Source organism: Podarcis tiliguerta (genome assembly GCF_965153285.1).
Source record: "Podarcis tiliguerta genome assembly, chromosome: 17".
NCBI classification, from domain to species: Eukaryota; Metazoa; Chordata; class Lepidosauria; order Squamata; family Lacertidae; genus Podarcis; species Podarcis tiliguerta.
In genome coordinates this window covers 41,105,404-41,133,211 of record NC_139550.1, presented here as the reverse complement: position 1 = coordinate 41,133,211, position 27,808 = coordinate 41,105,404, and the positions used below count along the sequence as shown (strand labels likewise).

Sequence of the window (27,808 nt, the reverse complement as noted above, 5' to 3'; positions counted from 1 at the left end):
AAGAAGCTAATTCTAAGTCCAAAGAGAATGTTTAATTTAGAGGAAACCTGCTCCCCCTGCCTCCATTTTGAGCCTTACGTTTTCCATTTCCATCCCGCATTCCTCAAGGAAGGACCTCAGGAGCTTTCCTGCAGCCTGAGAGACGGCTCTGTCTTCCACTGTCAGGTTGTCAATCGCCTTCAACACGACTTCGTTGATCTGGCTGGGCGTGAGGTGCTCCCCAAAAGCCTGGCACAAAGAAGAAAGAAGTGGGAGTTTTCTTCTGCTCCACACTCTGACCACGTTTCAGTAGTCCGAGGGTGCCTTCACAAACCAAGTGAAATGTATCTCCACTCTGCCTTGAGAGGGTTGAACTAAGTGACCCCCGCGTCCCTTCCAACTCTACAATTCGGTGATTCTATTTATGTGTTTATTTAAGTAGCTGAAAGATTTTACAACAAACAAAAATAAAAGTCAGGTGACGCCTTGCTATTTTCGATCCACATCTTAAATTGGTTATGACATTGGAACATGAAAAGGTTCAATCTAAAATCAGACTAGAAAATTAAAAAAAAAAAATTCTCGCAGGAACAGAGAGGGTGAGTAATAGTGGCTATCCGTTATATAACCAATGCCAAACAGACTGGGTGGGAACCTGCCGGCTGTGTGTTTAGTTCTTAATATACAACAAAAACACCCACCACAATGTTGGCATAGTTCATTGGCTTGGCAGTGCCTCGTGAAAGATGCACCGAATAAGTCAACTTTTCCTATCCCTTTTCCACTCTGAGGAGCCCAAGGTGGCAATGCATGGTTCTCTCTCCTCCCCGTTTTAGTCTCATGAGGTAGGTTAGACTGAGAGACTGTGACTGACTCGTGAGTTTCAGGGCTGAGTGGGGATCTGAACCCTAGGTCTCCCAGCACCTGGTAGAATTTCAATAAGTAGAATTCTGCATGCAGTTTAGGCTAGCGGGCACTTGTCTTTGAGCAATTTATTCTAATACAATGCATTTCTGAAAGTTATTTACACTAATAGCTCACGCATGTTTTTTTTTACACACTGTTTGGCATTGCGAAATTCAAGGACATGTGAATTTCAAAGGCGGGTTGTGTTTCAGTTCTCCTATTGATTCTGAAAGCCTCGATTTGATAGCTTTTGGCTTCCAGTGTGAACTGTTCTGAGCGTGGGCTGCCTGAGGGCAGGCTGAAGTTGGTGGGGCAGGGCCCCATTGGCCCGAATGAGCAAATCTTTGCTAACTGGGAGTGGCTGCGGTCATAGCAATAAAGAGTACAAAAAGCCACCCCTACCTTGGCCACTTTTGCGATGTTGTAGTGGAAGAGGGAGGGCCCAGGGATGAAGAAGTCTTCTCGGACCCATCTGACCATGTTGCCTTTCTTATTTTTATTCCTCCTCTTCTCCAGTTCCTTACCTAAGCAGGGTCGGGTTTTGGAATATGCATGCAAAAGAACCCAGCATTAGTGCTCCCTGCTCAAAACCTCCAGTTTTCCCACTGGGACCAACAAAAACAATTATCGATTTCACCTCAAAAATTATAATTCAGAACTGGGAAAAAGGTTCAGAAGGGGGCAACCAAAAGGATTGGGGTGCTTGTGGAGCTGGTTGCAGCATTTGGCGGGGGGGGGGTCCGTTTAGAAAAACGGCGAGGAAGAGGAGACACAATGTATGGCATGGAGAAAGTGGAGAGAGAACATGAGAACAACTGGACCTCCAATGAAACTGAAGTTTCAGGATGGTCCTTCTTCTTGCAGTGCACAGCTAAACTCTGGAACTCCCGGCCACAGGAGGCACTGATGGCCACGGACCAAGATGGCTTTCAAAGAAGATGAGGCAAATTCATGGAAGAGAAGGCTACCCATGGCTATTAGCCAGGATGGCTATGCTTTGCCTCCATGGTCAGAGGCAGCAAAGTACAGGAGTAGAAAGCGCTTGAATGGATTCCCACAGGCATCTGGTCAACCCCTGTGGGAACAGGATGCTGGACTGGGCTGGGACACTGGTCAGGTCCAGAAGGCTTTTCTGATGTTCTTCAGCAGTGAATCCCTCCCCCAAGACTGCCCTCTCGTCTCTGGCCAACAGGGTGTTGGCGTTAGGCCAGTGCTGGCACGAATTCTGGCCCTCCTGAACTCCCTGATCAACCCTAGCAGCAGCCAGCATGGGCAACACTCAGGGATGATGGGAGTTGGAGCAGCCTCTGGAGGGCTACAGATCTCCCACCCTGCGGCTTACAAGAAACAAGCCATTTCCCAGCATCGCCCTCACCCATTTTGGCTATCATGATGTAATGGAGATGGTACAAGGCCTCCGCTGACTGCAGGCCAATCTCCTTCACATTGTCTGCGAGGTGAAGGGACAAGAGCGCCACCAGCTGTCCAAGAAGGGGGAAATCCTGGGATACCTAGGAGGTGGAGAGAGAGAGAGATGCACAGTCAGCCCTTGTCCCACAGAGCCCAGCAAGAGAAAACCGTCTGGCATGCTTTCAGTTGACAAAGGTGACAGAGGGGCGCAGGGCAAGAGAGCTGTGCTTAGGTGGCCCACCCTAGGCTTGCCCCAGGGCTTTTTCCCCAGCCAGAACTCACTGGAACTCAGTTCTGGCTGTTGAATGGTTGAATGTTGAATGGTTGAATGGTTGAATGTTGAATGGCTGTGTCAGCATTTGGGTGTAGTATATGAGCAGCACCTAGCTCTCCCGTTACCCTGGGGGATGGGTTGGTGGTTGGGTCTGGTTTGTTGTTGGTGTATTTAGTGTATAAGGAGTTTTTGCTTTTGTTATTAAAACCTTGTTTAGTTATTTTTGAGTCCCTTTTTAATGCATGGTCTCCCCAGCAAGCTCTCTGCAGTGCTACTATACTGCAAATAGCTAACACTGGCACCTCTCAGGTGGGCGCTATTGCCATGATAAGAGAATGAGGGAGGTGAGTTCATGGTGAGTCCTGGCACCTCTTTTTCTAGAAAAATAGCACTGGCTGGCACCTTCCCCTGGGATGGCCATGCCATACAGCTTTCATCTAGTTCACACCTGAACTTTCCAACGCAATACGATTATGAAATTGCAGCGTTAAGCCTTGGTCACTCACATCAAAGTCCAAATGCTCGGAGACATATTTCATGAGTACGTTGGTGGTCTTGACTGCTCTTTGCCTCTCACTGATTTTTGTGGCGTCAATCCAGCCATTTGTGTGCTGCGAGAGAGAAATCATTGTCATCACATGGAAGGACAACCCTTAATCCAGGTTTGCAAATTCGCAAAGCTTCATAGAGGGGACAAATTGCAAAAAGGGGTTGTTTTGTAAAGGAGGAAGTTTGCTGCAATTTGTTTATTATTATTATTATTATTAATAATAATAATAATAATAATACCCCACCTTTTTCCCAGACAGGGACTCGAGGCAGCTTACAAACAAAACAAGAACAACTAAAGACACAGAAAAAAGAAGCCATTAAAAAAAAAGCATTAGTAGAATTAGATATTAATTGGCTCTTGGGTTGCTTTTGTTTTATTATGCATTTTCTGTTCTAATTTTGTATTTTTATGTTGTGAACCGCCCTGCAATCTGTCATTTGTGTGTTTGTGTGTGTGATAATTACAACAATACAACATACACCTCACCACAGCCATAGCAATGGAATGCAGGAAGCATCCTTAGACCAAGCCCAGCCATTGATCCACAGGTGCTGAGGACTGGCAGTTGGCCCTTTGGGCTTTCAGACAGAGAGCCTTTTCCCAGCCCCACCTGGAGATGCTGAGGACTGAACCGGGGACCTTGGCCATGCAAGACAGATGCTCTGCCCCGAGCCACAGCCCTTCCCCATACGCCATCAGCAGAGGACATATCTTGTGTGCCTTGCACAAGCATTGCTAGCAGAACAGAGGCCCACTTGACCATCAGCACCCACAACCAGCGAGTTGGCCACAGATGCCCCCCGTGCAATCCTTTCAAGAGGGTCTGTCCTCCGGTATGGGAGCTGCTGCTTCCCCCTGCTCTGACACCTTGGGGGCTCCCTTACCACTAATATCTCCTGCAGCGTCTCCAGAGAGGGGGCCTCCGACAGCAAGCTGGTGAGCATGTTGAGCCAGATGTAGATGGTCTCTTGATACCAGTCCTGGAAGGAGAGAAGCAAAAGCACTTAGAAGCTGAAGACCCCCTTGGAAATCCCATACGCTCTGGAGCCTTCTAGTCCAAATTCGTAACAAAGCTTATGCAGGGGTTCAAGAACGGCACACAAAGAGTCATAAACATCAAACGTTTCTTGATGTATGTAAGGTTACAGGTCATGCGATATAAAGACACAGGATTCCGACTACATGGAAATGGCGGAAATGACCGGCAGAATCCGAGACCAGGGAGAAGAGTCGATGGAAGAAGATTGGAAAAAAATTAAAGTATATTTACAGAAATATTGCAAAATTAATGAATGTTAGAAGAATATTGGAATGAAGCTATATGGTTTTAGCAGAAGTGTTATTAAGAATTATATGAATATTAAGTGTTAATGTGGAAAATTTAAAGTTAAATTGTGTTAGGATAAATTATAGAACAAAAATTGAAGAAGAGGGAAAGGATTTGTTGAACCAGTTAATTTGAATAGAATACAAAAAAAGGAGGTGCGAGGAAGTCGAGGAAATAAGCTAATGAAAGATATAGATATAAAATTTGGATGTGTGTTTTTGTTTTTTTATGTTGTATTGTTGTATTGTTTTTTATTGTTGATGTATTGTTTGCTGAACCCATGTATTGTTTTTTTATTGTTTTTCTTTTTATAATTATAAAATATCTAATAAATATTATTTTTAAAAAAATAAAGATACAGGACTCCACACTGGGCTCAACTTCCTTGGGGTGTTCCAAGGCAGAGGGCTGCCTTGGTGGTGGGGCCCACCCCGTGGAACACCCTCCTATCAGATGTCAGAGAGATACATCATTATACTTCCGTCTGAAGACATCTGAAGGCAGCCCTGTATAGGGAAGTTTTAAATATTTGATGTCTGGCTGTGTTTTAATTTGTTGGAAGCCGCCCAGAGTGGCTAGAGTAACCCAGTCAGATGGGCAGCATATAAACAAACAAGCAAACAAATAAAATTAAATGCAGCGTAGGAGGGAGGCATGAGAGTCACAAAATTCAGGCATGCAGGAATCATTTGTGGATGCATTCTAGCCAAAGGTGAAATGCAATAAATATGGAAACATGATTAAAATCAAAAATATACACCCAAAGTCTCTGGTTGTTACATCATTGTGATGGGTCAAGTGTCTCGGGCAGCATTCTTTGCAGCTTACACGGCTCAGACTCTTTGCCCCCAAATCCTTTAACCTGGCAACCCCATTTTCCTCCAGAAGCAGAAGGTCTAGTCACCTGGCTCTGTGTTGCTGGCACAGAGCTCCCGGCTTTGACCTTCGTAACCTGCAATGATGGCAATTGGAAGACCTTTCTGATGGTTTTCTGTAGCAGCTGAGACCGGAGCAGGGGGTCCATGCGTGGTCTCAAGGCACTGAAAAGAGAAAGAAGGGGAGAGGAAAGGATCAGCACCCAGCAGTCCATAAACCTGGTGAAGAAATATGTACTGTGTCTGGCCGTACTTACGTCATGCGAATGATGTTTTCCATTGCTTCATGTAGGATGGTGAGCGATGCCATCGGCTCCTCTTTGATAACCTCCTGTGGTGGGGAAGCACACAGCATGTCGGGGAACTGGAGGCGCCATCCCTGCCACCACCACACCAAGCCCTGAGTTGTGCTCTCTATCCAGCCCACTTGACAACTTCTTTGCAATTGGCAAGTGGGTCCTCCTAGAGGAGAAGAGTGGGCTTCCTGGATCTGGGAATAAGATCCCTTTTTCTCCTGGGCAGAGCTCTACTGCATAAGAACAGCATAAGATCAGCCTTCTGGACCAGGCCAAGGGCCCATCTAGTCCAGCATCCTCACAGCATTCTCACAGTGGCCAACCAGACGTCTGTGAGAAACCAGGGAGCAGACCATGAGCCCAAGAGCCCTCTCCCCACCTGTGGCTTCCAGCAACTATATTCAGAAACATTGCTTCCTTCCTCTGTGGAGGTAGAACATAGCAATCATGGCTGGGAGCCATCAACAGCCCTCTCCTCCTGGGAGAACCTAGCCTCTTTTACTTAGGCGCTGGTGACAGCCTGCTGAGGTTGCCACAATGCAGGGCTGCCTTTCAAGAGGGTTTGGAAACTTGAGCTGGAGCAGAACGTGACCACCCAGAAATGGTTTGGGGCCAGATGGTCAGAACATGAACCCAGAGCTAGACCTATGCGGCTATTTTTAAGAAAAAACGCTCTGAAAAGAAACCCCAGGAGATTCCCCCTATTTTTTTCTTTTTCTTTTTACTCACTATGATGCAGAAGGTGAGCTCGTCTTTGTGGGGGAAGGTGACATATCCCACATTCGATTGCACAAGCGCCTTGGTTGTTAGAGTTGCTGCCTTCATAAAGCTCTTCTTCAAAGCCTCGTTCTGAAAGGAGAAGGGATTTTGTAAAATTGAATTTGAATCAAAATCACAAGGAAACATAAAGCCACACTGACCCTAACCCTAATTCTAATCCTTACCCTAACACTAACCCAATCCAAAAATTAACCCTAACCCAGAAATGGTCTTGTTAGATAGTTAAATTCATGTTAAATTGCTGTTTTAGGGTTTCTTTAAAAAAAGTCTGGAAATAATTAATCCATTTTGCATTACTTTCTATGGGAAAGCGTGCCTTGGTTTGGAACGCTTTGGTTTCAGAATGGATTAAGTTTGAGAACCAAGGTACCACTGTAATGCCCCATCTGGTCCTAAGGGTGGAGTCAGTATACATCCCAGTCTACAACCCTTTGGTGGATGAAGCCAAAGACCCTGCCCTAGGGCACAGTCTGAAGGCATGTGGTGCAAGGACCTTAGAATCATAGAATCATAGAGTTGGAAGAGACCACAAGGGCCATCGAGTCCAACCCCCTGCCAAGCAGGAAACACCATCAGAGCACTCCTGACATATGGTTGTCAAGCAGGAAACACCATCAGAGCACTCCTGACATATGGTTGTCAAGCCTCTGCTTAAAGACCTCCAAAGAAGGAGACTCCACCACACTCCTTGGCAGCAAATTCCACTGTCGAACAGCTCTTACTGTCAGGAAGTTCTTCCTAATGTTTAGGTGGAATCTTCTTTCTTGTAGTTTGGATTCATTGCTCCGTGTCCGCTTCTCTGGAGCAGCAGAAAACAACCTTTCTCCCTCCTCTATGTGACATCCTTTTATATATTTGAACATGGCTATCATATCACCCCTTAACCTCCTCTTCTCCAGGCTAAACATGCCCAGCTCCCTTAGCCGTTCCTCATAAGGCATCGTTTCCAGGCCTTTGACCATTTTGGTTGCCCTCCTCTGGACACGTTCCAGTTTGTCAGTGTCCTTCTTGAACTGTGGTGCCCAGAACTGGACACAGAACCTTGACAGAGCTCAGGAGGTCTGCTCAGTGCCTGGATGGTGACCACGGGGGAAATGGAGTCGTATGACAGGAGAAAGGCAGGATATACCGTATTTTTTCGTGTATAAGACACCCCCTATTTTGGGGGACTCCAAATTAAGAAAATGGGGGAAGGATTGCCCAGAGTTGCTGAGCTTTTGGGGAGGAGGATTACCCACAGTTGTTCAGCTATTTGGGGGAGGGGATTCCAAAAATTGCTCACCCGCTGGACCTATGCTGCCACTCACACACGTCGCAAAACCTACTTATTGTCTGTCCCTCGCCGGCAGAAACCGCCAATCGCCTTCCCAATTTCCGCAGCGACAGCCAGTCAACACCACCCCTTGCCGCAGCCACCAATAACACGCACAATAGCCGCTGACTATCTCCGGCTTACAGCGGCAACCAATCCCCCCTCCCCCCTATGCACTATCTGTGTATAAGATGACCCTTATTTTTAAACATCATTTTTTAATAATAATAAAAAACACCTCGTCTTATACACGGAAAAGTATGGTATAGCTGAGAGATCAAACAACAGGAGTGTGTGTGATAATCAGAGCCATACCTTCCTGCTGTTCTGGAATTGGAAGAGGAGCTCCTCTGTGATCTGGTCTATAAAAAAGGGGAGGTCATCCTGCCGTGCCCCGAATGACATTTGCCCGCAGCAAAGGATGACGGTGATACTGGCATTCGTCTTGCTAGTATTCTGGAGGGAAAGGATGGGGAAAGTGAGTTTGGGAACCTTAAGTGCAATTGGAGACAAATCACCATTTAGTAGGGACCTTTTAGCAGCTGGGAAAATATTAGTAGTCAGTAAGTTGTTGTGCGAAAGGTGGAGGGCACAAGGAGAAGGGGACAACAGAGGACGAGATGGCTGGACAGTGTCCTCGAAGCTACCAGCATGAGTTTGACCAAGCTGTGGGAGGCAGTGGAAGACAGGAGTGCCTGGCGTGCTCTGGTCCAGGGGGTCATGAAGAGTCGGACACGACTAAACGACTAAGCAACAAAAACTTACAAATTTTGTATTCTTTTTTTCTCCAGGAAACTCAAACTGCTGGCAAGCCAGGGCTCCCCCACCCTATATATGTGCATCAGGTTCTTCCTGCCTAAATGTAGAGCCTGACATTTGACCCTATTGAATTTCATTTTGTTAGTTTGAGCCCAGTTCTCCAATCTGTTAAGGTTATATTGAATCCCGATTCTGTCTTCTGTGGCATTGGCTACCCTTCCCAGTTTGGTGTCATCTGAAATTTGATGAGCATCCCCTCAATTCCTTCATCCAAGTCATTTATTTTAAAAAAAACGTGGAACAACAACGGGCCCAGGACAGAACCCTGTGACACCCCACTGGTCACTTTTCCCCCAGGATGACGAGGAACCATGAAGGTGTTCTCTTTGGGTTTGGTCAGTCAATGAGGGAGAAAGTGCAGGACAGTGTAGGGTAGACTGACCACTGGTGCTCTTTTCCATGGGAGCTTCTTTTTTAAAATTAAAATGAACCGGGTGGATCTGTTCATCTTCTCCATAGTGAGGGTTGGGAAATTTCCTTGGTCATTTCCCAACTCACAGCAAAAATCCAGGGGTACTACACTCCTGGGTTTCATTTCTCTTGGATGGCAGAGCACAAGAGAGTTCAGGGCTGCGTTCAGATGTAACAATAAACCAGAGGGCATCAACATAGGTTGGCCTCTAGCTCCCATCAGCCTCAGCCAGCATGGCCAGTGGTCAGGAGGGATGGGAGTTGCAGTCTGTAGCATCTGAAGGGCCCCATTTTGGTTACCTCTGTGATAAACTATGGCTTATTGTGTGAATGAGCCTTGGACTCATCGGCTCCTGCTCCCTTCTCCTCTAGCACAGTTGCAAAACGGAGACCAGAAGCTTGAGGGAAGTTAACTGAAAGTGGAAGGAAAAGGTTCTGGGTTGGAGAATTGGAGAGTCGGGGGCACATGACCCCAAGGCCCCCTCAAGTTATGGAACTGTTAGATCCGCATGCAGTTACTAAGCCTTTGTAATAATTCGCTTAATTGACAAATATATATACACAGAGAGTGACACTCAACTATGCTTTGCTTCAAGTAGACCTGTCGAAGTGAATGGGCCTAACTTAGTCATGTTCATTAAATTCAATGGGTCTACTCTAAAACATAGTTGAATGGGGCCAGCAGGCACTCCCGTAAGGCAGAAGAACCCTTGCACGAGAGCAAATTTGGCAGCTGCCCTGCCCCGGGATGCAGCTGAAACCTCTCCCCTCTTTCTCTCTGCCTCTCCCAGCCTGCCGACTGCCTTCTCTCTTGGGTTCTGCTCCCTCCCCTCAGTTGGAGAGGTGTCCCCTCTTCCAAACTCTAAGACGGTTTTCATTCAAAGCTTTCTGACAGCAGAACACTCTCCCTTGGGAGGTTGTGGACTCTCCTTCGTTGGACATTGGATGGCCATCTCTCAGGGATGCTTGAGCTGAGATTCCTGCATCGGAGGGGGTTGGACTAGATGACCCTTGGGGGTCCCCCATTAGCTTCCACTATTGAAGAAATGCCAACCAACCATCTGACAACCAACCTAAAAACAGGGGTCAGTGTACTTTGGGGGATGACCAATGGTTTCTAACGAATCCGTTTGACTGACTGACTGAGCCAAGGGATCAGATCAGATCTAGGATCTGGAGCCACAGAGACAGGACTGCTGGAGCCCACTACAGAAGGATGACTGAGACATACCCACAGAGGAAGCTGTCTGGCTTCCATACTGAGAGGATGAGCAGATCCAATTGCCTTTTTGGAATGGTAAGGATCCCATCCCTTGAAAAAGAGCATACAGTGGTGCCTCGCAAGACGAAAAGAATCCGTTCCGCGAGTCTCTTCGTCTAGCAGTTTTTTCGTCTTGCGAAGCAACCCTATTAGCGGATTAGCGCTATTAGCGGTTTAGCGGCTATTAGCGGCTATTAGCGGCTATTAAAGGCTTAAGGGATTAGCGGATTAGCTGCTAAAAGGCTATTAGCAGCTTAGTGCCTTAGAAAAAGGGGGTGGGGAGCGGAAAAAAATCGCAAGAATCGCAAGACATTTTCGTCTTGCGAAGCAAGCCCATAGGGAAATTCGTCTTGCGAAGCGCATTGAAAAACGGAAAACCCTTTCGTCTAGCGGGTTTTCCGTCTTGCGAGGCATTCGTCTTGTGGGGCACCACTGTATTTGGAAATGGGGCAGGATTCGTTCTTTTCCAACACAGCTCTTTTTTACTAGATCAGAGGAACCCAGAGGCTGCTTCACATGCTTTGGTGTGGATGTAAATAGCCGCTAAGGATCCAATTTGCCAGGACCTTTGTCTAACCATTGGCCATGCTGTCAGGGGCTGACGGGAGTTCCAATTCAAAACACACGGATGGGGAAGGGGCACCAGGCTGGGGGTGGCTGACCTACACTCTTGCTGCGCTCTTTCCTCACTTCACACCCTTACCTCAGACGTCTCAGTCTTCCTTGCAATGGCTGCACGGCCAAAATCCCGCACTGCCATCAGCACCTGGGAAATATGGGTGCTTGAAGCCACACCGATAGCCTCAGAAATTCCCTAGGGAGAATGAGGCACGTCAAATATGTCATTTTCTTGATTGCAATTAGTGATAATAATAATAATAAATTTTTTTTATATCCCGCCCTCCCCAGCCAAAGCCGGGCTCAGGGCAGCTAACAACAATAAAATAGTACAACATTCTAAAAACATTTCATTATAAAAATTAATTAAAATCAATTAAAATGAAATTGAGGGCAACCATTAAGCTAAGCTGATCATGGGGGATGGAGGATAAATGTGATTCTGTAAGCAGATTGCTGCAAAATGTGGGGAACCAAATTTAAGAGTGGAAAAATGAGACACTTAGAGAACCAATTTGAACAGATCCTTTCATCCCGGATAATAATAGGGGTGGTTTGAAGAACGATATTTCTGTGGATTCTGATGTGAACTGACCAGACCACACCTCCCAGACTCATGTGCAGCTTGCAATGCAAGGATACCTTGCATTCTGACATTTTCGAATCTTGTGATCCAGTTCTTGGCTTCATTAAACACCCAACTACATTAAAATGCATCATTTATTCCCTGGAAGTATTTGTAATCCACCCCTCACCCAAGGGCGCCAGAGCAGGAATATGCACCATCTAAACCAGGGTGCTCCAATTTCTCATACCAAGTGGGCCACAAGAGTAGTTCAGCACAGAACTGTGGGCCGCACACTGACTTGTCATGTGGGAGAGGGGAGCAAGGCCAAAATTTGACACACACGCCCCGGCCCGCATGCTGCCTTCCCAAAGGTAGACAGGTGAGGCGCTGGGTTTTGGGAAGGAGGCACGAGGCTCTGGTGGGACCTAGCGCCTTCCCACCTTCTTGCCAAAGATGGGAAAGAGCTAACTGAGGACTCTAGGACCCTGACAGATCACACCTGCCTCCTTCCCCAAGCCCAGCACCTCCTTACTCAGCTTTGGGAAGGCGGTGCAAGGCCTACAGGTGTGTAGGGGTGCCTCCAAGGTTGCTGAGGGCTGCCAAGAAAGGCATTGAGGGCCACTTGTTGGCTGCTCTGATCTAACCCAAAACTAAACAAATCTGCCCCAGATATGTTGAATGCTGAAAAGCGGTTCCTCCTGTAAGGGGCTTTGAGGGGGTGACTGGGTGGGCACAAAATCCTTGGAGGAGCGAAGGTCATGAGCAGAGACCAATCCGGAAATCAGGACAGAGGGCTGGTGGGGTCTGTGGGGTAATGTCAGGGACTGGCTGGATGAGTAAGAGTGGGGGACCCTGGATTGTGGTGGTGGGACACTGGGGAGCAGCCTGGGGAGGCGCTTGAAGCATGAGGGTTCAGAAGGAGAAGGCTCTTCCAGGACACGGCTGGAGGTGGAGAGTCTCCATGTGAGCACAGTCCCAGTCCCGCTGGCTCTCCTCCCCCCTGACATCCCACACATTCACTCACCTCTCTGTCTGCTTCCTCTTCGAGAGGCAACCTCAGGAGTAAGTGCAGGTACTGGTGGACTGTCTCTGCGCTCCTGGAATCCCGCAGCTTGAGTCCATAGTATCTATAGAGGGCGTTCTAAGGGTTGGGGAAGGTTTGGGTGAGTTACAGGGAGGAGACCGCACCAGCTACATCAACTGCTTTTGGAAAACCAAAGAATTTCAATTTTACCGTCTGAAAATGTCGGGTAATACTAAATAATAATAGATTGCAAGTACTAGGCAATTGTTTTAATGATTTGCATGCAATTTTACACATCTTCTGAATTCCCAAGTCATGTTACAACTCTTTAAAGGTAAAGGTAAAGGGACCCCTGACAATTAAGTCCAGTCGCAAATGACTCTGGGCTTAAAGCTCATCTCGCTTTAAGGCCGAGGGAGCCGGCATTTGTCCGCTTCCGCAGACAGTTTCTCCAGGTCATGAGGCCAGCATGACTAAGCTGCTTCTGGCGAAACCAGAGCAGCACATGGAAATGCCGTTTACCTTCCAGCCAGAGCAGTACTGGCTTCGGCTGGGGAGGGTGGGATATAAATAAATGATGATGATGATGATGATGATGATGATTATTATTATTATTATTATCATCATCATCATTATTATTATTATTTACTTGCACTGTGTGCTTTTGAACTGCTAGGTGGGTAGGAGCTGGGACCGAACAACAGGAGCTCACCCTGTCGCAGGGATTCAAACCGCCGACCTTCCGATCGGCAAGCCCAAGCGGCACAGTGGTTTAACCCACAGTGCCACCCGCGTCCCTATTACAACTCTTTAGTACTCCTCATTTGGGGAATTTGAAAGTTGACAAGTTCAACATGTCCTAATTGCTCTGCCTCCACTGTTGGAGGCAGGAATGCTTCTGAATACCAGTTGCTGGAAACCACAGGAAGGGGAGAGGGCTCTGTGTTCGAATTCTGCTTTCCAGTTTCCCATGGGCATCTGGTTGGCCACTGTGAGATAAGGATGCTGGACTGTGCAGGCTGCTGGTCTAACCCAGCAGCCTCGTATTTCATTCTCATGACACACTTTTGATGGCAAGTGAGGCGTGGAATGCACTCAAGGCTGTCCATGTGCGAGAGACAGCTGGCTCGCTGATAACACTGACCAGGAGAACGTACCGGTGTCGGAAGACACCGGGGGACTCCCTGGTGAACCACCTAAAATTCCTAACAGGCTGTTTCTAGGAGCTAGTCTTAAGAGGGAGGCCTGTGGGGGAAGAGGACAAAGTCTTTATAGTCCTGAGTTCCCTTGATGACAGCTATGATATGCTGGTCAATTCCCTCGAGTCAGTAGAGACTGATAAGCTGACTCTGGAATACGTTACCGGACGGTTGTATGCAGAGGAGGACAGGCGTTCAGAGCGAAAGATGACCTCAGCCCAGCTGTTGGAGCATCCCAGAGGGAACAACAGCCGGGAAGAGCAGAGGTGTCGGGAGCCGGAGAAACAACCAGGAGGAGCTGCTGCAGACCAGCTGGTGGTCGACAAAGTAAAAAGGTGTTTTTGCTGCAAGTCCAGTGGACATCTGCTTCGGGACTGCCCAAGGAAACAACAAAAACAGCAGAAGCACAGGAGGCAGCAGAGAGAGTCTACCGCTTGGGTGTCTGCAGATGGCCAAGAAAATGAAGAGCTGTGGGTTCTGGACAGCGGAGCTTCTGAAACTTTTTGTAAAAGAAAAGCATTGCTAACTGATGCTAGGGCTTCAAACAAAACCATCTAAGTCTTGCTACAGGCCAGAAAGCTAATGTAGTCTGTGAGGGGGAGATTGTGTTCCCACAGCTGGGACACACATTCAGGAATGTGTTGTGTGTGCCTAGTTTGCAAAACAATCTCCTGAGTATTCCTGACTTGGCAAAAGCAGGCTTTGAAGTAAACTTTGTGGGAGATCAGTGCCAGATAAAGCAAAATGGGGCAGTATTGGCAAATGCTAACCTTAGAATTAATATATATGTACTGCAGTGTGAGTCTAAGGTTGTGAATGTGCAAAATGTCCCAACCCATGATATGTGTATTCATCTGCTGCACAGGCGTCTGGCTCATGGCAGCTTTAAGGTGCTGAACAAAACATTGGAGTTGTGTGGGGGGATGAAAAACATTAAAAGTTGTGATAATTACTTAGACTGCAATATCTGCAAGGAGGTTAAAAGCAGGGCTTGCCCAGTAGCAAGAGCAAGCCAGAGAGAAACAAAAAAACCACTGGAGTTGGTTCATGCTGATGTAACTGGTCCTTTTCCACCAAGTGTCTCCCGTAACAAGTATTATTTGATCCTAGTGGATGACTATTCTAGATTTGGCTGGGTCTATCCATTAAAGCAAAAATCTGATGTTGCCCAAACTTTGAAGTTCTGGGTAAGAAGGATAGAAAGACAACTTGGCCAAAAGGTGTGCTCTATTCAGACAGACGGGAGGAGAATTTATGGCAAGCTCCCTAAGAAACTGGTTGCGATCCCAAGGGATTAAACATAGGCTTACCACTGTGGCGACTCCTCAGGAGAATGGAGTAGCAGAGCGTAGGGGAGGTGTCTTGCAGACACAAATGAAAGCATTGTTGGCAGATGCAAATCTTCCAATTAAATACTGGGCTGAGAGTATTAAGACAGGGAATTATATTGGAAATTGTTTGTGGTCAAGGGTACTAGATGACATACCCTATAAGATTCTCTATAACAAAAGTCCCAGTTTGCAACATTTGAGAATCTTTGGGACAAAGGCATGGGTTGGCATACCTGTAAAAACCCCGAAGAAAAGGTGGGAAAAGGGCACCGCAGTTGCTATTTCTTGGGTATGAAAGCGGTACGAAAGCCTACAGGTTTGAAGATGATAAAAATCTTTTGAGTTATAGTTGGTCAGCCAGCTTTAATGAGCAAAGAAATTGGCCCAAGATACATGCAAACCTGCTGCCAGAAAACGTTTTACTGCCAAGCGTACCTGATAAGGCCATTGAAAGAAAGCTAAGAATTGGATGCTCTCCCAGAGAAATTGAAAGGGAGGAGGTAAAGACTGAGCATTTTTCTCCAGCTGCTAGCATGGAGCAGGGGGTGGGGAGAAAGTGCAACAGGGACAGAAGGAGGTAAATCTCCAGAGTCAATCCACCCCAAAAGCAGTCCTAAAGGTAGCCCAGGGGGTGAGATTAATGAACCAAGGAGGTCTGAAAGAAGTAATAAAGGCCAACCTCCAGCCCGTTATGGGTTCCCAGCCACCATAAACCAGGTTTGTGTAACTGAGCCAGCAAACTTTGAAGAAGTGCAGGAGTTACCTACTCTAGAGAAAGAGGTGTGGTTAAAGGCAATGCAGGTAGAGTATAACTCTCTGCTAAATAACAATGTGTTTGTACCTACTGAGGAGATTTCACCCCTCCCATATCCAAGAATCTGCTGATGTTCTCTGCTGATTCTCCAGAGAGGAGGGGGCGGTTTTTGCTCTCTACTTATTCCGCTCCAGCCTCACATCAAAGTGTCGGAGAGAGAGACTGAGTGTTAGAGAGAGATCGTGTGTATAGATAAGGTTGCTGCTAAGAGCAGCTGCAGACACTCAGTGCAGTTCAGCATTCATTTTCGTTTAGACCTCATTTAGCTCTGTATATAGTTGTGTATTATAGTTGTAGCTAGAATAAAGAAGATATTTTACAGAGCTGTTCTCTGAGCCGTTTATGCTCTGCTGTACTCTGCTATACTCTGCTGTGCGATGACTGTCTTCTTGTGGAAGTGAATCTGGTGCTCACAACTCTAAGCTGTGAGTCCACAGCACTTTGACCTCTTCCTGTGCAGAAGGTGGTCTCTGGAAGTGCTATCCAGCTCGCCTAGCCCAGTTGGGGCTGAAGTGGATGAGTCCAGTTGGTGACACTGGCTCAAGGGCGATGCTGACACCTACAGAATTGCCTGAAGGTAAAAAGCCCATAAGCTGTAAGTGGGTTTTTAAAGTGAAAAAGCTGGCTGGTGGTAGTTGTCAGAGGAAAGCCAGGCTGGTTGCAAGGGGCTTTACACAAAGGAAAATGATACATTATGATGAAGTGTTTGCCCCAAGAGCAAAGGCTGAAACAGTAAAATCAGTTTTAGCAATGGCAAGTCTGAGGGGGTTAAAAGTTAATCATTTTGATGTTGCCTCAGCTGCTAAATGCTGCTATTGACGCCGAGGTGTAGTTACAGCAAATACCAGGTTATGAGCTGGAAAAAGACAGCATGGTGTTAAAGCTGCAAAGGGCACTATATGGTTTACACCAAAGTGCACGTCTATGGCATGAATGCATAGACACAACTTTGAAAAAGATGGGATTCAAACAAAGCATGGCTGATTCCTGTTTATATTCAGCAATGGTGCAAGGAAGCGTTTGTTATTTACTTTGTATGTTGATGATATCTGTCTAATAACAACTGCACTAAAGCAAGGGTCTTGGTTTATAAACAGCCTAGGTAACAAATACATATAATAATAATAATAAATTTTATTTATATCCCGCCCTCCCCAGCCGAAGCCGGGCTCAGGGCGGCTAACAACACTAAAATAGTGCAACATTATAAAACATTATAAAAAATTAATTAAGATCAAATTCAAAGTTGATGGCAACCATAAACTAAAGTTTTGTAAAGATTGCCAAAGGAGGGAGTCAGGATGCACCCTGACCAAAGGCCTGGTGGAACAGCTCGGTCTTGCAGGCCCTGCGGAAAGATGTCAAGTCTTGCAGGGCCCTAGTCTCTTGTGACAGAGCGTTCCACCAGGTTGGAGCCACAAACTGAAGTATTTGGGATAGATTCAGAATTACTTAGGAGTAGAGGTTCAGAGAAATGAAGAGGGCGTCTACTCTCTGAGTCAGAAGGAAAAAATCGAAAAGTTACTGAAGACATATGGAATAGAGAGGGCAAATGAGGTTGACACTCCCATAACTAAACAGTACAAAAATGAACCAGAAGGACAAAAATGTGAGAATGCAACTGTGTTTCATTCTTTGTTAGGTTTTCTGTTATATTTAAGTTGCTGGACGAAACCCGACATAACATTGGCAGTGCACATGTTAAGCCAAAGAAGTGCAGACCTGGCTCAGAGAGATTGAGTAGCACTTAAAAGAATCCTAAGGTATCTGAAAGGCACAAAAGATTACAAACTGGTGCTGGATACAGGATATGATCAGCAAGTGTATGCACATACTGATGCCAGCTGGGGAGACAGAGAAAATGGAAAGTCTACCACTGGCTATGCCATATATATTGGAAATGCCCTGGTTCAGTGGAAATCCCAGAAACAAACATTTGTTGCCACAAGTACTTGTGAAGCAGAGTACTCAGCCATAAGCGAATGTGTGTCACAAGTAGAGTGGTTTGCTTGCCTAACAAAAGAGCTTGGAATACCTTCTGAAATGCCAATCTCTGTGCTCAATGACAACATGGCTGCACAACAGCTTGCTAACCAACAGAACTTTAAGAGCAAGAGCAAACATATTGCTATAAGATATGGAAATGTGAAAAATGCTTTGGAAAGAAATGTGTTCAAGGTACAGCACTGTAACACAAAATGTAATGTGGCAGATTTGTATACAAAATGTTTGGATGCTCCTAAATTTCGAGACCTAAGAGAATTATTAGGTCTCAAGCCTTTGAGTGTTGGGATTCACAGGATGCTGTGCAAGTAAGTCTGCAGGCTTCAGTTTGCAACAGGCTGATGTGAAGGAATGGGTTTCCCAAACCCAAAACTGACTGTGAAGGTAGTTTGAAAACTGCACCAAAATCCCTATTTTTCCTTAGCTAAAATCCATTAACGAGCTCTGAGTCAATGTATAAACAAAAACCCGGCTGTGCTCGAAGCTCTCTCCCTTATCAGTCTGTGGCGGCAATGTTGCCAAGTTCCAGTAGAGCAGGGATGATGTGTGTGTGCCTTATCTGTGCTGACCACAAAAGACGCACAGACCCAATCTGGGAACAGCACCAGAGCGTGTTCCCGGAGATTATGACCTATTCCTCCCAGATAAGAGTAGGAAGAGGAAGATCCTTTTATGGTCAGAAGTACAGGAAGGAACACCCTTTTATGGTTAAGAATACCAGAGCAAGAACATATGTGATGTCAACCTGCGTACATAGGTTGATGTGGTTGGAAGGAGGGAGAGGGTGCCTGGAGGATATATATACTGCATGAAACTTGTCATTTCTTTGGACTTGCTGTGGACTTGATCACGCAAGTACCTTCTGCTATCCGGAGAGCAGAATAAACTCTTTCTTCTTTGAATCAACCTCGGTGTCATTTGGCTTCCTTCCTCCTGTCCCGGAGCAACGCAGACCAAATCAGTGAACTCCAATAAGGCTACAGATCCAATACCCTCTGTGGAAGTGCTGGGTCAGAATGATGCAGCAGTAATGTGATTGGCTGTCACCGGTTTAAAAGGGAAGCCTGTCCAATAGTGGTGGAGTGGTGTAGATGAGTGTGGAGTCTTCTTTTGCCTCAAGGTGCAGGTACTCTGTCTGATTAGATGAACTGCTTCTGTAGATATTTGTATATATATTGAGCTCACAATAATGAATACTGCACTAAAGAACCTGGGACTCTGAGCATTCTACTAAAAGCACCGTGAGGAATTCGCGACAAGGACTTACCTTGTTGTGTCCTGGCTTGGATGTCTTCTGCTGGGAATAAAATGAAGAAAAGTGAATGTTTTTTGTCTAGAGAGCAGTTGCCATCTATCTGCCACTTGTCTTCTCTAAAAAAACCCCCACATGCCTAGAAATAGACTTCTTGCAAAAATCATTTGGAGTAAAATCTATTGCAATCAATTATTCTTCTTTTTTAAAGTAACACTCCAAAGAAGATTAAATAAATCCTCCGGACTGGGAGACACACCATTCATTTAAAGCACTTTGTTTCCTGCCATGAACAAACAGAATCTAGGCATTGTGGCTATTACTATTATTTATTAAATTTCTGTACTGCCCTTCATCCGAAGATCACAGGGCGGTTTACAATATAAAAACTAAAAAATACATACCATAATAACAAACAGACAATACCACTCCCAGTATGATTATTTATTAAATTTTCTGTTGCATAAAGTATTTGCTTGCCTGCTCTGCCAAATGCCCAGGCCTGGCAAATTAACTGCTCTTGAGAGCGAAGAGGAAATATTGGCCATATTTGGCACAATACAGTCACAAAACTTTTACTGCACAATATCGGGTTCTGAAACGTTCCCAGATATCGGGAACGATCAGTTGCAAAAGTTAAAGAAAAAAAATGCAACATTTCCTGGGGTCCAAGTCACCCCACCAAATCTAGTTCATGGATTGGTTCTTCTTCCGGTCTACAGATCCTGCACTGATTGCCTTCTCTGCTTCCCCAAGTTTGCCTGGTCCTCTTTCCAAGCCCCCCCAGACTGGTGGTCACCACTCCTTCTCACCAGGGGAAAGTCGTCTCTTGCATGTGCAAATAGGACCTTCCTCCAAGCTGGGCTCCCAATAGTTCAGGCCTAGGCAAACACGGCCCTCCAGCTGTTTGGGGACTCCAATGCCCATCACCCCTGACCCGCTGGTCCTATTAGCTAGGGATGATGGGAGCTGTAGTCCCAAAACAGCTGGGGGGCCGAGTTTGCCTTTGCCTGTGATAGTTCATGGCAGTTCCCCTCAACTTGAACCCTTCTACATGCTCCCACCAGCCCCAGGCAGCATATGGTCCAGAACATTTAGAGGGCACCAGGTTGGGAAATCCTGGTTCACGCTGCGCAACATCAGACCAGGGTGGATAAAAATAAATGACCCAATTTTTTATTATTATTTTTAAATGGATTTCTTTGATTTAAATCACATTTTAAAAAAATTAAATTGGATTTCTAAAATAAAATGCTTTTGGAGGAAAAAATTTTCGAAATATATTTTTCTTTTTAAGTTGCATTATAGTCCAACGGCTGTTCACTGGGAAGTAAGACTTTGTTTTGAGTTTTTCAAATATGCTAAAATTCAGTCTAAGAATTTTTTTTAAAAAAATGTTTAACCACATCAGTTAACAAACATGGATATATATGCTATAATGTTATTGTTTTTGTTAAATAAATTGTTTAAATTCTTATTAAGGAAATGATTATTTTTCTCCTTCCAATAAGGTACAGCAGAAAAGTTGTCCAAATATACAGTGGTACCTCAGGTTAAGAACTTAATTCGTTCCGGAGGTCCGTTCTTAACCTGAAACTGTTCTTAACCTGAAGCACCACTGTTAGAGGTATCGGTTGGTTGCTTGAGAGCAATCAGGCAATATGGCTCAAGAGTCTGTTTTCAAGCTTTCTTCTTAATGATCAAAACCTTTAGAATGCAGAGCGCCTCTATTCCGTGTCTTGCTCATTCATGGGCAGAATCTGAGAGTGAGCGGCCCTTCAACCTTCCCCAGCAGAGTAATTTCTTGGTGCCAGTCTGCGCCTCCCCTCTCTGCGCAGAAGCCTACTGCGCAAGGAAGGCTTGGGTAATGGAGGACCCCCCTCCTCCCCGCTTTGCTCAGGCAAGGTGTCCTGGCACCGCCTTGCCTCCTCCGACCCCTGCATCTCCTCTCCTTCCTCCGCTGAGGAAGTGCTGCTTCCCACGATCTTTGGGGGCTCTCTGTAATCCACCCGGCTTTTCCCCTCTCGCCCCTGAGCCAATGGCAGTTCTTAATCCGAGGTACTATTTCTGGGTTAGCGGAGTCTGTAACCTGAAGCGTCTGTACACAGTTAACTTATTATACCCCACAATAATTTCATAATTATCTGTCTATGCATTCCTAACAGTATAACCAAATCAGTAGTAAAAACTACTCTGGAAATTTATTATTCCCAAAATGAAACCTTCATCTGGTTGTAAATATTAAGATTATACAAGCAAGAATGTAAAAATATGTTTTAAATCGATTTGATTTCAATCAAATCCACCCTGCATCACACACACCTGGGGAGGTGGCTGGAGGTGTTGGAGGATGGTGTCCAAAATCTCCCTTTCATCCATCATCTCCAAGGCTTCTCTGACGGTTCTTCCTCCCAGGATCTTCGTACCCATCCACAAGTACTCGAAGTTTTCATCAGAGAGTTCTTCAGAAAGAAAGAGAGAGAGGAGAGAGAGGTGAGTAAATGAGGCGGATGAGAGGGAAAGGTATCATATTTTCCCATGTATAACACGCCCCCCATGTATAAGATGCCCCCTATTTTTGGGCACTCAAAATTTAGAAAACGGGGGCAGATTGCCAAGACTTGTTAAGCTTTTTTGGGGAGGGGTTGCCCAGATTTGTTGAGCTTTTTGGGGGGGGGCATTAATCAAATTGCACAATTGCAGGCATCAACCACCAAGTCACCTATCGCCTGCCAGTCGACAACAGCCCTTTCCACAGCAAAGAAATCATGGCTAGGAATCTCCTCCTGGCGGCTACAACCAAGCGCCCGTCTGTGGCGTTCGTACAGAGCACCCAGTTGTCTCACGGATTATTGACCCATACACCATTAATCCGCTGCCACCAACCAGGTCCTCCCTGGTAAAATCACTTCAGTCTCAGTCAGCTTTTCAATTACCAATAAAGAAGAGTGTATTTTATTTCAGAGATAAAACAAAACTTTTGCAGCATTCCAAACGGTGTTCCTCTTTACTTTCTTAGTCTTATGTTCCTCTCTCTATCTCTGCTACCTCCCCACACTCAAGGACCAACTGCCCTAACTGTCTCTCTATTACCAACTGCCTTTCCCAGCCAACCCATGAAATCCAACCAACTACCCACCCACAACTCCCAACGGACTCCTCTCAGAACCCCTCCCAGAACTAGATTTATAGACCCACTGACTCCATCCCCCTGGGTCCTGTCTGTGCAACCTATTTAACTATTTCCCCTCCATCACTCTCTCATATATGTTAACGTCACACCGTCCCCCCTCAGCACTACCTATGTAGAAGAGGAGCCCCAATTTGACACTTGATTTGGGGGGTAAAAAACCTCGTCTTATACACGAGAAAAGACGGCAAGTTCTTTCTCAGGGGGCTTCTCGCCAGTTGCAATGAGCGGGTGTATGCCATAATTGAACAGGGATCATAGAACTGTAGCGTCTGAAGGGACCTGCGGGGTCACCTAGTCCAACCCCCAGCAATGCAGAACAGGAGCAGCCACCCAGAAGTCCCTGCTCCATGTTACAAGCCTCTTAACAAGGGGGGGGGCTTGCACCCAGACATCAAGGAAACCAGGAGAGACCCCGGCCTTGTATAATAATAATTAATTAATTAATTAATTATTATATAATTATTAATTATTATATAATTATTATTTATACCCCGCCCATCTGGCTGAGTTTCCCCAGCCACTCTGGGCAGCTCCCAATCAAGTATTAAAAACAATACAGCGTTAAATGTTAAAAACTTCCCTAAACAGGGCTGCCTTCAGATGTCTTTTAAAGATAGGATAGCTACTTATTTCCTTCACATCTGAAGGGAGGGTGTTCCACAGGGTGGGCGCCACTACCGAGAAGGCCCTCTGTCTGGTTCCCTGTAACCTTACTTCTCGCAATGAGGGAATCACCAGAAGGCCCTCGGCGCTGGATCTCAGTGTCCAGGCTGAACGATGGGGGTGGAGACGCTCCTTCATGTATACTGGACCGGGGCCGTTTAGGGCTTTAACACTTTGAATTGTGCCCAGAACCAATGCAGATCCCTCAGAACCGGTGTTATGTGGTCCCGGCGGCCGCTCCCAGTCACCAGCCTAGCTGCCGCATTCTGGATTAATAGCAGTTTCTGGGTCACCGTCAAACGTAGCCCCACATAGAGCGTGTTGCAGTAGTCCAAGCGGGAGATAACTAGAGCATGCACCACTCTGGTGAGACAGTCCGCGGGCAGGTAGGGTCTCAGCCTGCATACCAGGTGGAGTTGGTAGACAGCTGCCCTGGATACAGAATTAACCTGCGCCTCCATGGACAGCTGTGAGTCCAAAGTGACTCCCAGGCTGCACACCTGGTCCTTCAGGGGCACAGTTACCCCATTCAGGACCAGGGAATCCCCCACACCCACCCGCCCCCTGTCCCCAAAAAACAGTACTTCTGTCTTGTCAGAATTCAACCTCAATCTGTTAGCCACCATCCATCCTCCAACCGCCTCCAGGCACTCACACAGGGCCTTCACCGCCTTCACTGGTTCTGATTTAAAGGAGAGGTAGAGCTGGGTGTCATCTGCATACGGATGAACACCCAGCCCAAACCCCCTGATGATCTCTCCCAGCGGCTTCATATAGATATTAAAAAGCATGGGGGAGAGGACGGAACCCTGAAGCACCACACGTGAGAGCCCAGGGGTCTGAACACTCATCCCCCCACCACCACTTTCTGAACACAGCCCAGGAGGAAGTAGCGGAACGACTGTATCACAGTGCCCCCAGCTCCCAGCCCCTCTAGAAGGTCCAGAAGGATGTTATGGTCGATGGTGTTATAGGCCGCTGAGAGATCCAGCAGAACTAGGAAACAGCTCTCACCTTTGTCCCTAGCCCGCCGGAGATCATCGACCAGCGCGACCAAGGCAGTTTCAGTCCCATGGTGAGGCCTGAATCCCGATTCGAAGGGATCCAAATGGTCCGCATCCTCCAGGCGTGCTTGGAGTTGTTTGGCAACCACCCGCTCAATCACCTTGCTCAAGAATGGTAAATTTGAGACTGGGCGATAGTTGGCCAAACTGGCTGGGTCTAAAGATGTTTTTTAAAGAAGCGGTTTAATGATCGCCTTTTTCAGCAGGACTGGGAAGGCTCCCTCACAGAGAGAAGCATTCACCACCCCGCAGAGCCCATCGCCCAGCCCTTCCTGGCTCGCTTTGATCAGCCAGGATGGGCTCAAGGAGACAGGTGGTCGGTTTCACTTGTCCAAGCAGCCTGTCCACATCCTCGGAGGTAACAGATTGGAATTGATCCCATGTAACAGGACTAGACAGAACTCTAGCACTCTCCCACCCTGGCCCTGCTCCCACGGTGGAGTCTACCTCCTTCTGAATCTGAGCGACTTTATCTGCAAAAAACTTTGCAAAAGCATTGCAGGAGATCTTGGGGTCCCTACCAGGCCCCGGTGGTGCAAGTGGTTCTGATAGATTGCGAACCACCTGAAAAAGTCTCCTGCTGCTGTTTTCTGCAGATGCCGTCGCCATTGCCACTTGGTAGGCTCGACGTTGAGCTCTAGCCCGTGTCCGGTCTGATTCGGAGTGAATTTTCCGCCACCGGCGCTCTAGCCGTCTCAACGATTGTTTCATCGCCCTTAGCTCCGGGGAAAACCACGCGGCTGTCCAGGCTCCATGCAATCGGAGAGGGCGCTTCGGAGCCAGGCAGTCAATAGCCCTGGTTAACTCCGCATTCCAATGGGCCACCAGGGAATCAGCCGAGAGGCCATCAACTTGGGATAAAACATCCCCTACCACTCTCTGGAAACCAGTTGGATCTATTAAGTAGCGGGGGCGGACCATCCGAATTGGTCCCACCTCCCTGCCGAGGGGAAGGGTCGCGGAGAAGTCCAGTTGCACCAGGAAGTGATCTGACCATGGCACTTCTTTTGTTTCGCTTTTAGTTAGTGTCAGATCACCAACATCCGTAGAGGTAAACACCAAGTCTAAGGCCAAGGGGAACCCAAAAGGGATCTGGTTCTGCCTACTCACCTGGGAACGCTGGCCCAGAGTCCGCAAGGCTCTTCTTTTTGGGCAGGGACAAGGGCCGCTGCTGTCTTAGGTCTTCCCTGCTTGGGTCTTGCCTGCTGTCTTGCCTGCTGTCTTGCCTGCTTGCCTGCTGAAAAGTGCTGGTCTGGGGCTGCACCAGCCCTGGCAAGACTAGGGGTACAGCCTGCGTTTTCCTCCTGCCCTCTGCAGCTGATGTTGAAGGCTTTGCCAATGCCGGCAGTAGGACAGGGGCCTCGTCCTCATATGAGGGGTAGATTCTGTTTTTCTTCTTTCGTTTTAGAAAAGAAGCCATCCTGCAAGATGCAAAAAGATTAGGAATTATTGGAAAATGATATATAATGAATTGAAAAAACTGTTTAAAAAGACTTTTGTTAAAACCAGAAGCATTCCTTCTAGGAATTTTAGACCAAGATGTAAAAAAAGAAAATTGGAAATTATTTATGTATGCAACAACAGCAGCAAGAATTTTATTAGCACAAACTTGGAAGACAGAAGAAATACCAACAAGGACAATGGCAAGGGAAATTTATGGAATATGCAGAACCGGCAAAACTAACAGAAAAATTACATGAAAAGGACAACAAAGACTTTAAAAGAGAATGGGAACCATTTACAACATATATGAAGAGGCAACATAAAAAATGGACTCATTGGCAGGGTTTGAGTGAACAATCACAACTGTCTACAACAAAAAATAAGACAATATGTATTGAGGAAATTTTGGGGAAACATCAAATATGCAAGGTGAACAATAGGGAAATAAAAAAAAATGTGAGTATGAGGGAAGTCCAGGGGAGGAGGGTCGAAATATGAAAAATTGTTAAAGATATTGTGTTAGAATTAGAATCCATGGAAAAATTAATAAAAAATTATTTTTAAAAAATAAATAGAATCTCTGGATAAGAAATTGTTATTTTTAGGTAATCTATTAAGACTGGAATAAGATATTCCAGTTTTGATTGCTGGAAATTTAGCAATTGGGAAATATTATCCTGGATATTGACAGAATCTGGGAATGATTCAAAGTATTTGGTATGGTATTTTTATTTGTAAACATTGAAATGAGGAAGTCTTTTTACTCAGAGTGAGAAGGATACAGACCTGGAAATAGCAAGCTCATGTAGATCAAAGGGGGGAGGAAGTGGATACCACGGAAGAATATTGTAAAATTTGTGGAGGAAAATGATCTGACATGATCTACTATTCCAGCCTGGTTATCTCTTCCTAATTCTGGGTGCTGTGTTTTATTATCTTCAATATCTCTTCTGAAAAGGTATTTTAATGTACGGTCAGTAAAAGCCTGGATGTAAGGCCTGCCTTTTGTGTGAATAGTTTTGTTTTCGTTTTCTCATTATGGGTGGATCCCAGGACAGACTAGGTCTGGCTGAAGGTCTGCCCTGAAACCTTGCTGGAAGGATCTCCCATTGCTGTGCCACTTTGCAGGAGTCGATTCCTGCAGGTGGCTTGTCTTGTGTGCAGGTGGAGGTGCGCTGCCTGCAGAAATTGACACTGGGACTAGCTACCTGGAAAACCTCTGTGCCTGAGGACGCCACAACTCCTGTAGCCTTTTCAGGCTTTGCCCTCAGGTGGGAAGAGCATTGCACCCAGGAGACGGAAATGGGAGTCAAACAGGCACTCAAGGGATAATTTCAGAGAAAAAGCTTTATTTCTACCATCAGGGATTGGTAGAAGGAGCTAGTGCACAGCCATTTGCACAGAGCATAATTCCCCTCCAGTTCCCTCCCCCTTCTCCCCCTCCTCAGGAGTCCTGCCTCATGAGTTTCCCTGAGCATGAACAGAAAGCTCCTGTCCTGGGACTCTTGGGACTCTCGGCGCCCTTCCCAGGAAAGGGGGATGAGAAGCCAAGGGGGCTGAGAAGCCTTGCATTCAGCGTGTCCAAGATGTGTTGCAACTGAATGAGATAAGACTTAGTTCCCAGACCTGCTTTTTCCTGGCAGTGACAGAGCCTATTCATTAGCTTTTTGAAGCCTTCTTGTACTGATAAAAAATAACCTTTTGCTTAAGCAGCAGCATCTTGTGAGAAAGCAGAGAAGAGCAGAGAAAAGCTGTTTTAGACGAGAGAAAGGGGAAATTTGGTTTTTTGAGGCCTGAGGTGACTTCGGGCCTAGGTGGGGTCACCTGTCCTCACCTCCTTCACTCCCTGGCTCCTCCCCCCCCCCAGAGAAAGGGGAAGGCATGGACAACAGACAGTCACTTCAGGACACCGATCCACTCTAAAGAAGCTGGCACATGGGAAGAGCCGCACCCCATCAGCTGCGAGCAGTACCTGTTCCGCCTCCAAATAATCATTTGGGCTTCTGTGTATATTCCCAGGTTGTACTTTCAGTTAGTTGGAAAGGGGGGGGGGGGTCTCCAGCAGATGCAGGAGTGAAACGCCATCCCTTTTGTTGTGTTGAAAACAACAACTCATCTGTGGGAGCCTCAGCTTCTGATCCTAAGGATGAAGCTAATGCTTCTGGTCCTATCCCTGAAGTTCTTTTATAGGTACTGAAGATTGATTGGATATTCTGTTTATTGGTTTGGTAATGCTGTATGTCATTTAAAATGTGGTTGAACAACTCACACCGCTCATGTGATGGCTCTCTGGGAAGTCAGCCCCAATCACGGCCTGCACCGTATCCCAGAGAAAAAGGGTACGTGAGCCTTAAAAAACCTTTTGGATCTCTATCCCAACAGAACAGCTGCATTATTTCTCTGGAAAGGTTTTAGTTTAGGTTTTAGGATCC

The 27,808-nt window shown here is 46.4% G+C and overlaps 1 protein-coding gene across 1 annotated transcript; it reads right to left on the bottom strand.

Annotated features, from left to right (window-relative positions):
- On the bottom strand, positions 1-26,616 carry LOC310668107 (maestro heat-like repeat family member 5). Its single transcript, XM_083421049.1, has 14 exons — positions 25,044-26,616; positions 21,336-21,475; positions 19,029-19,058; positions 12,414-12,530; positions 10,907-11,017; positions 8,028-8,168; positions 6,350-6,469; positions 5,582-5,655; positions 5,354-5,489; positions 4,007-4,102; positions 3,076-3,180; positions 2,261-2,396; positions 1,288-1,409; positions 1-228 (listed from the first exon to the last, which is right to left on the bottom strand). The coding sequence occupies exons 1-14, from the start codon at positions 25,351-25,353 to the stop codon at positions 37-39; spliced, it is 1,830 nt and encodes a 609-aa protein (XP_083277175.1). The 5' UTR covers positions 25,354-26,616; the 3' UTR covers positions 1-36.
- Between the last annotated feature and the right edge of the window lie 1,192 nt (positions 26,617-27,808).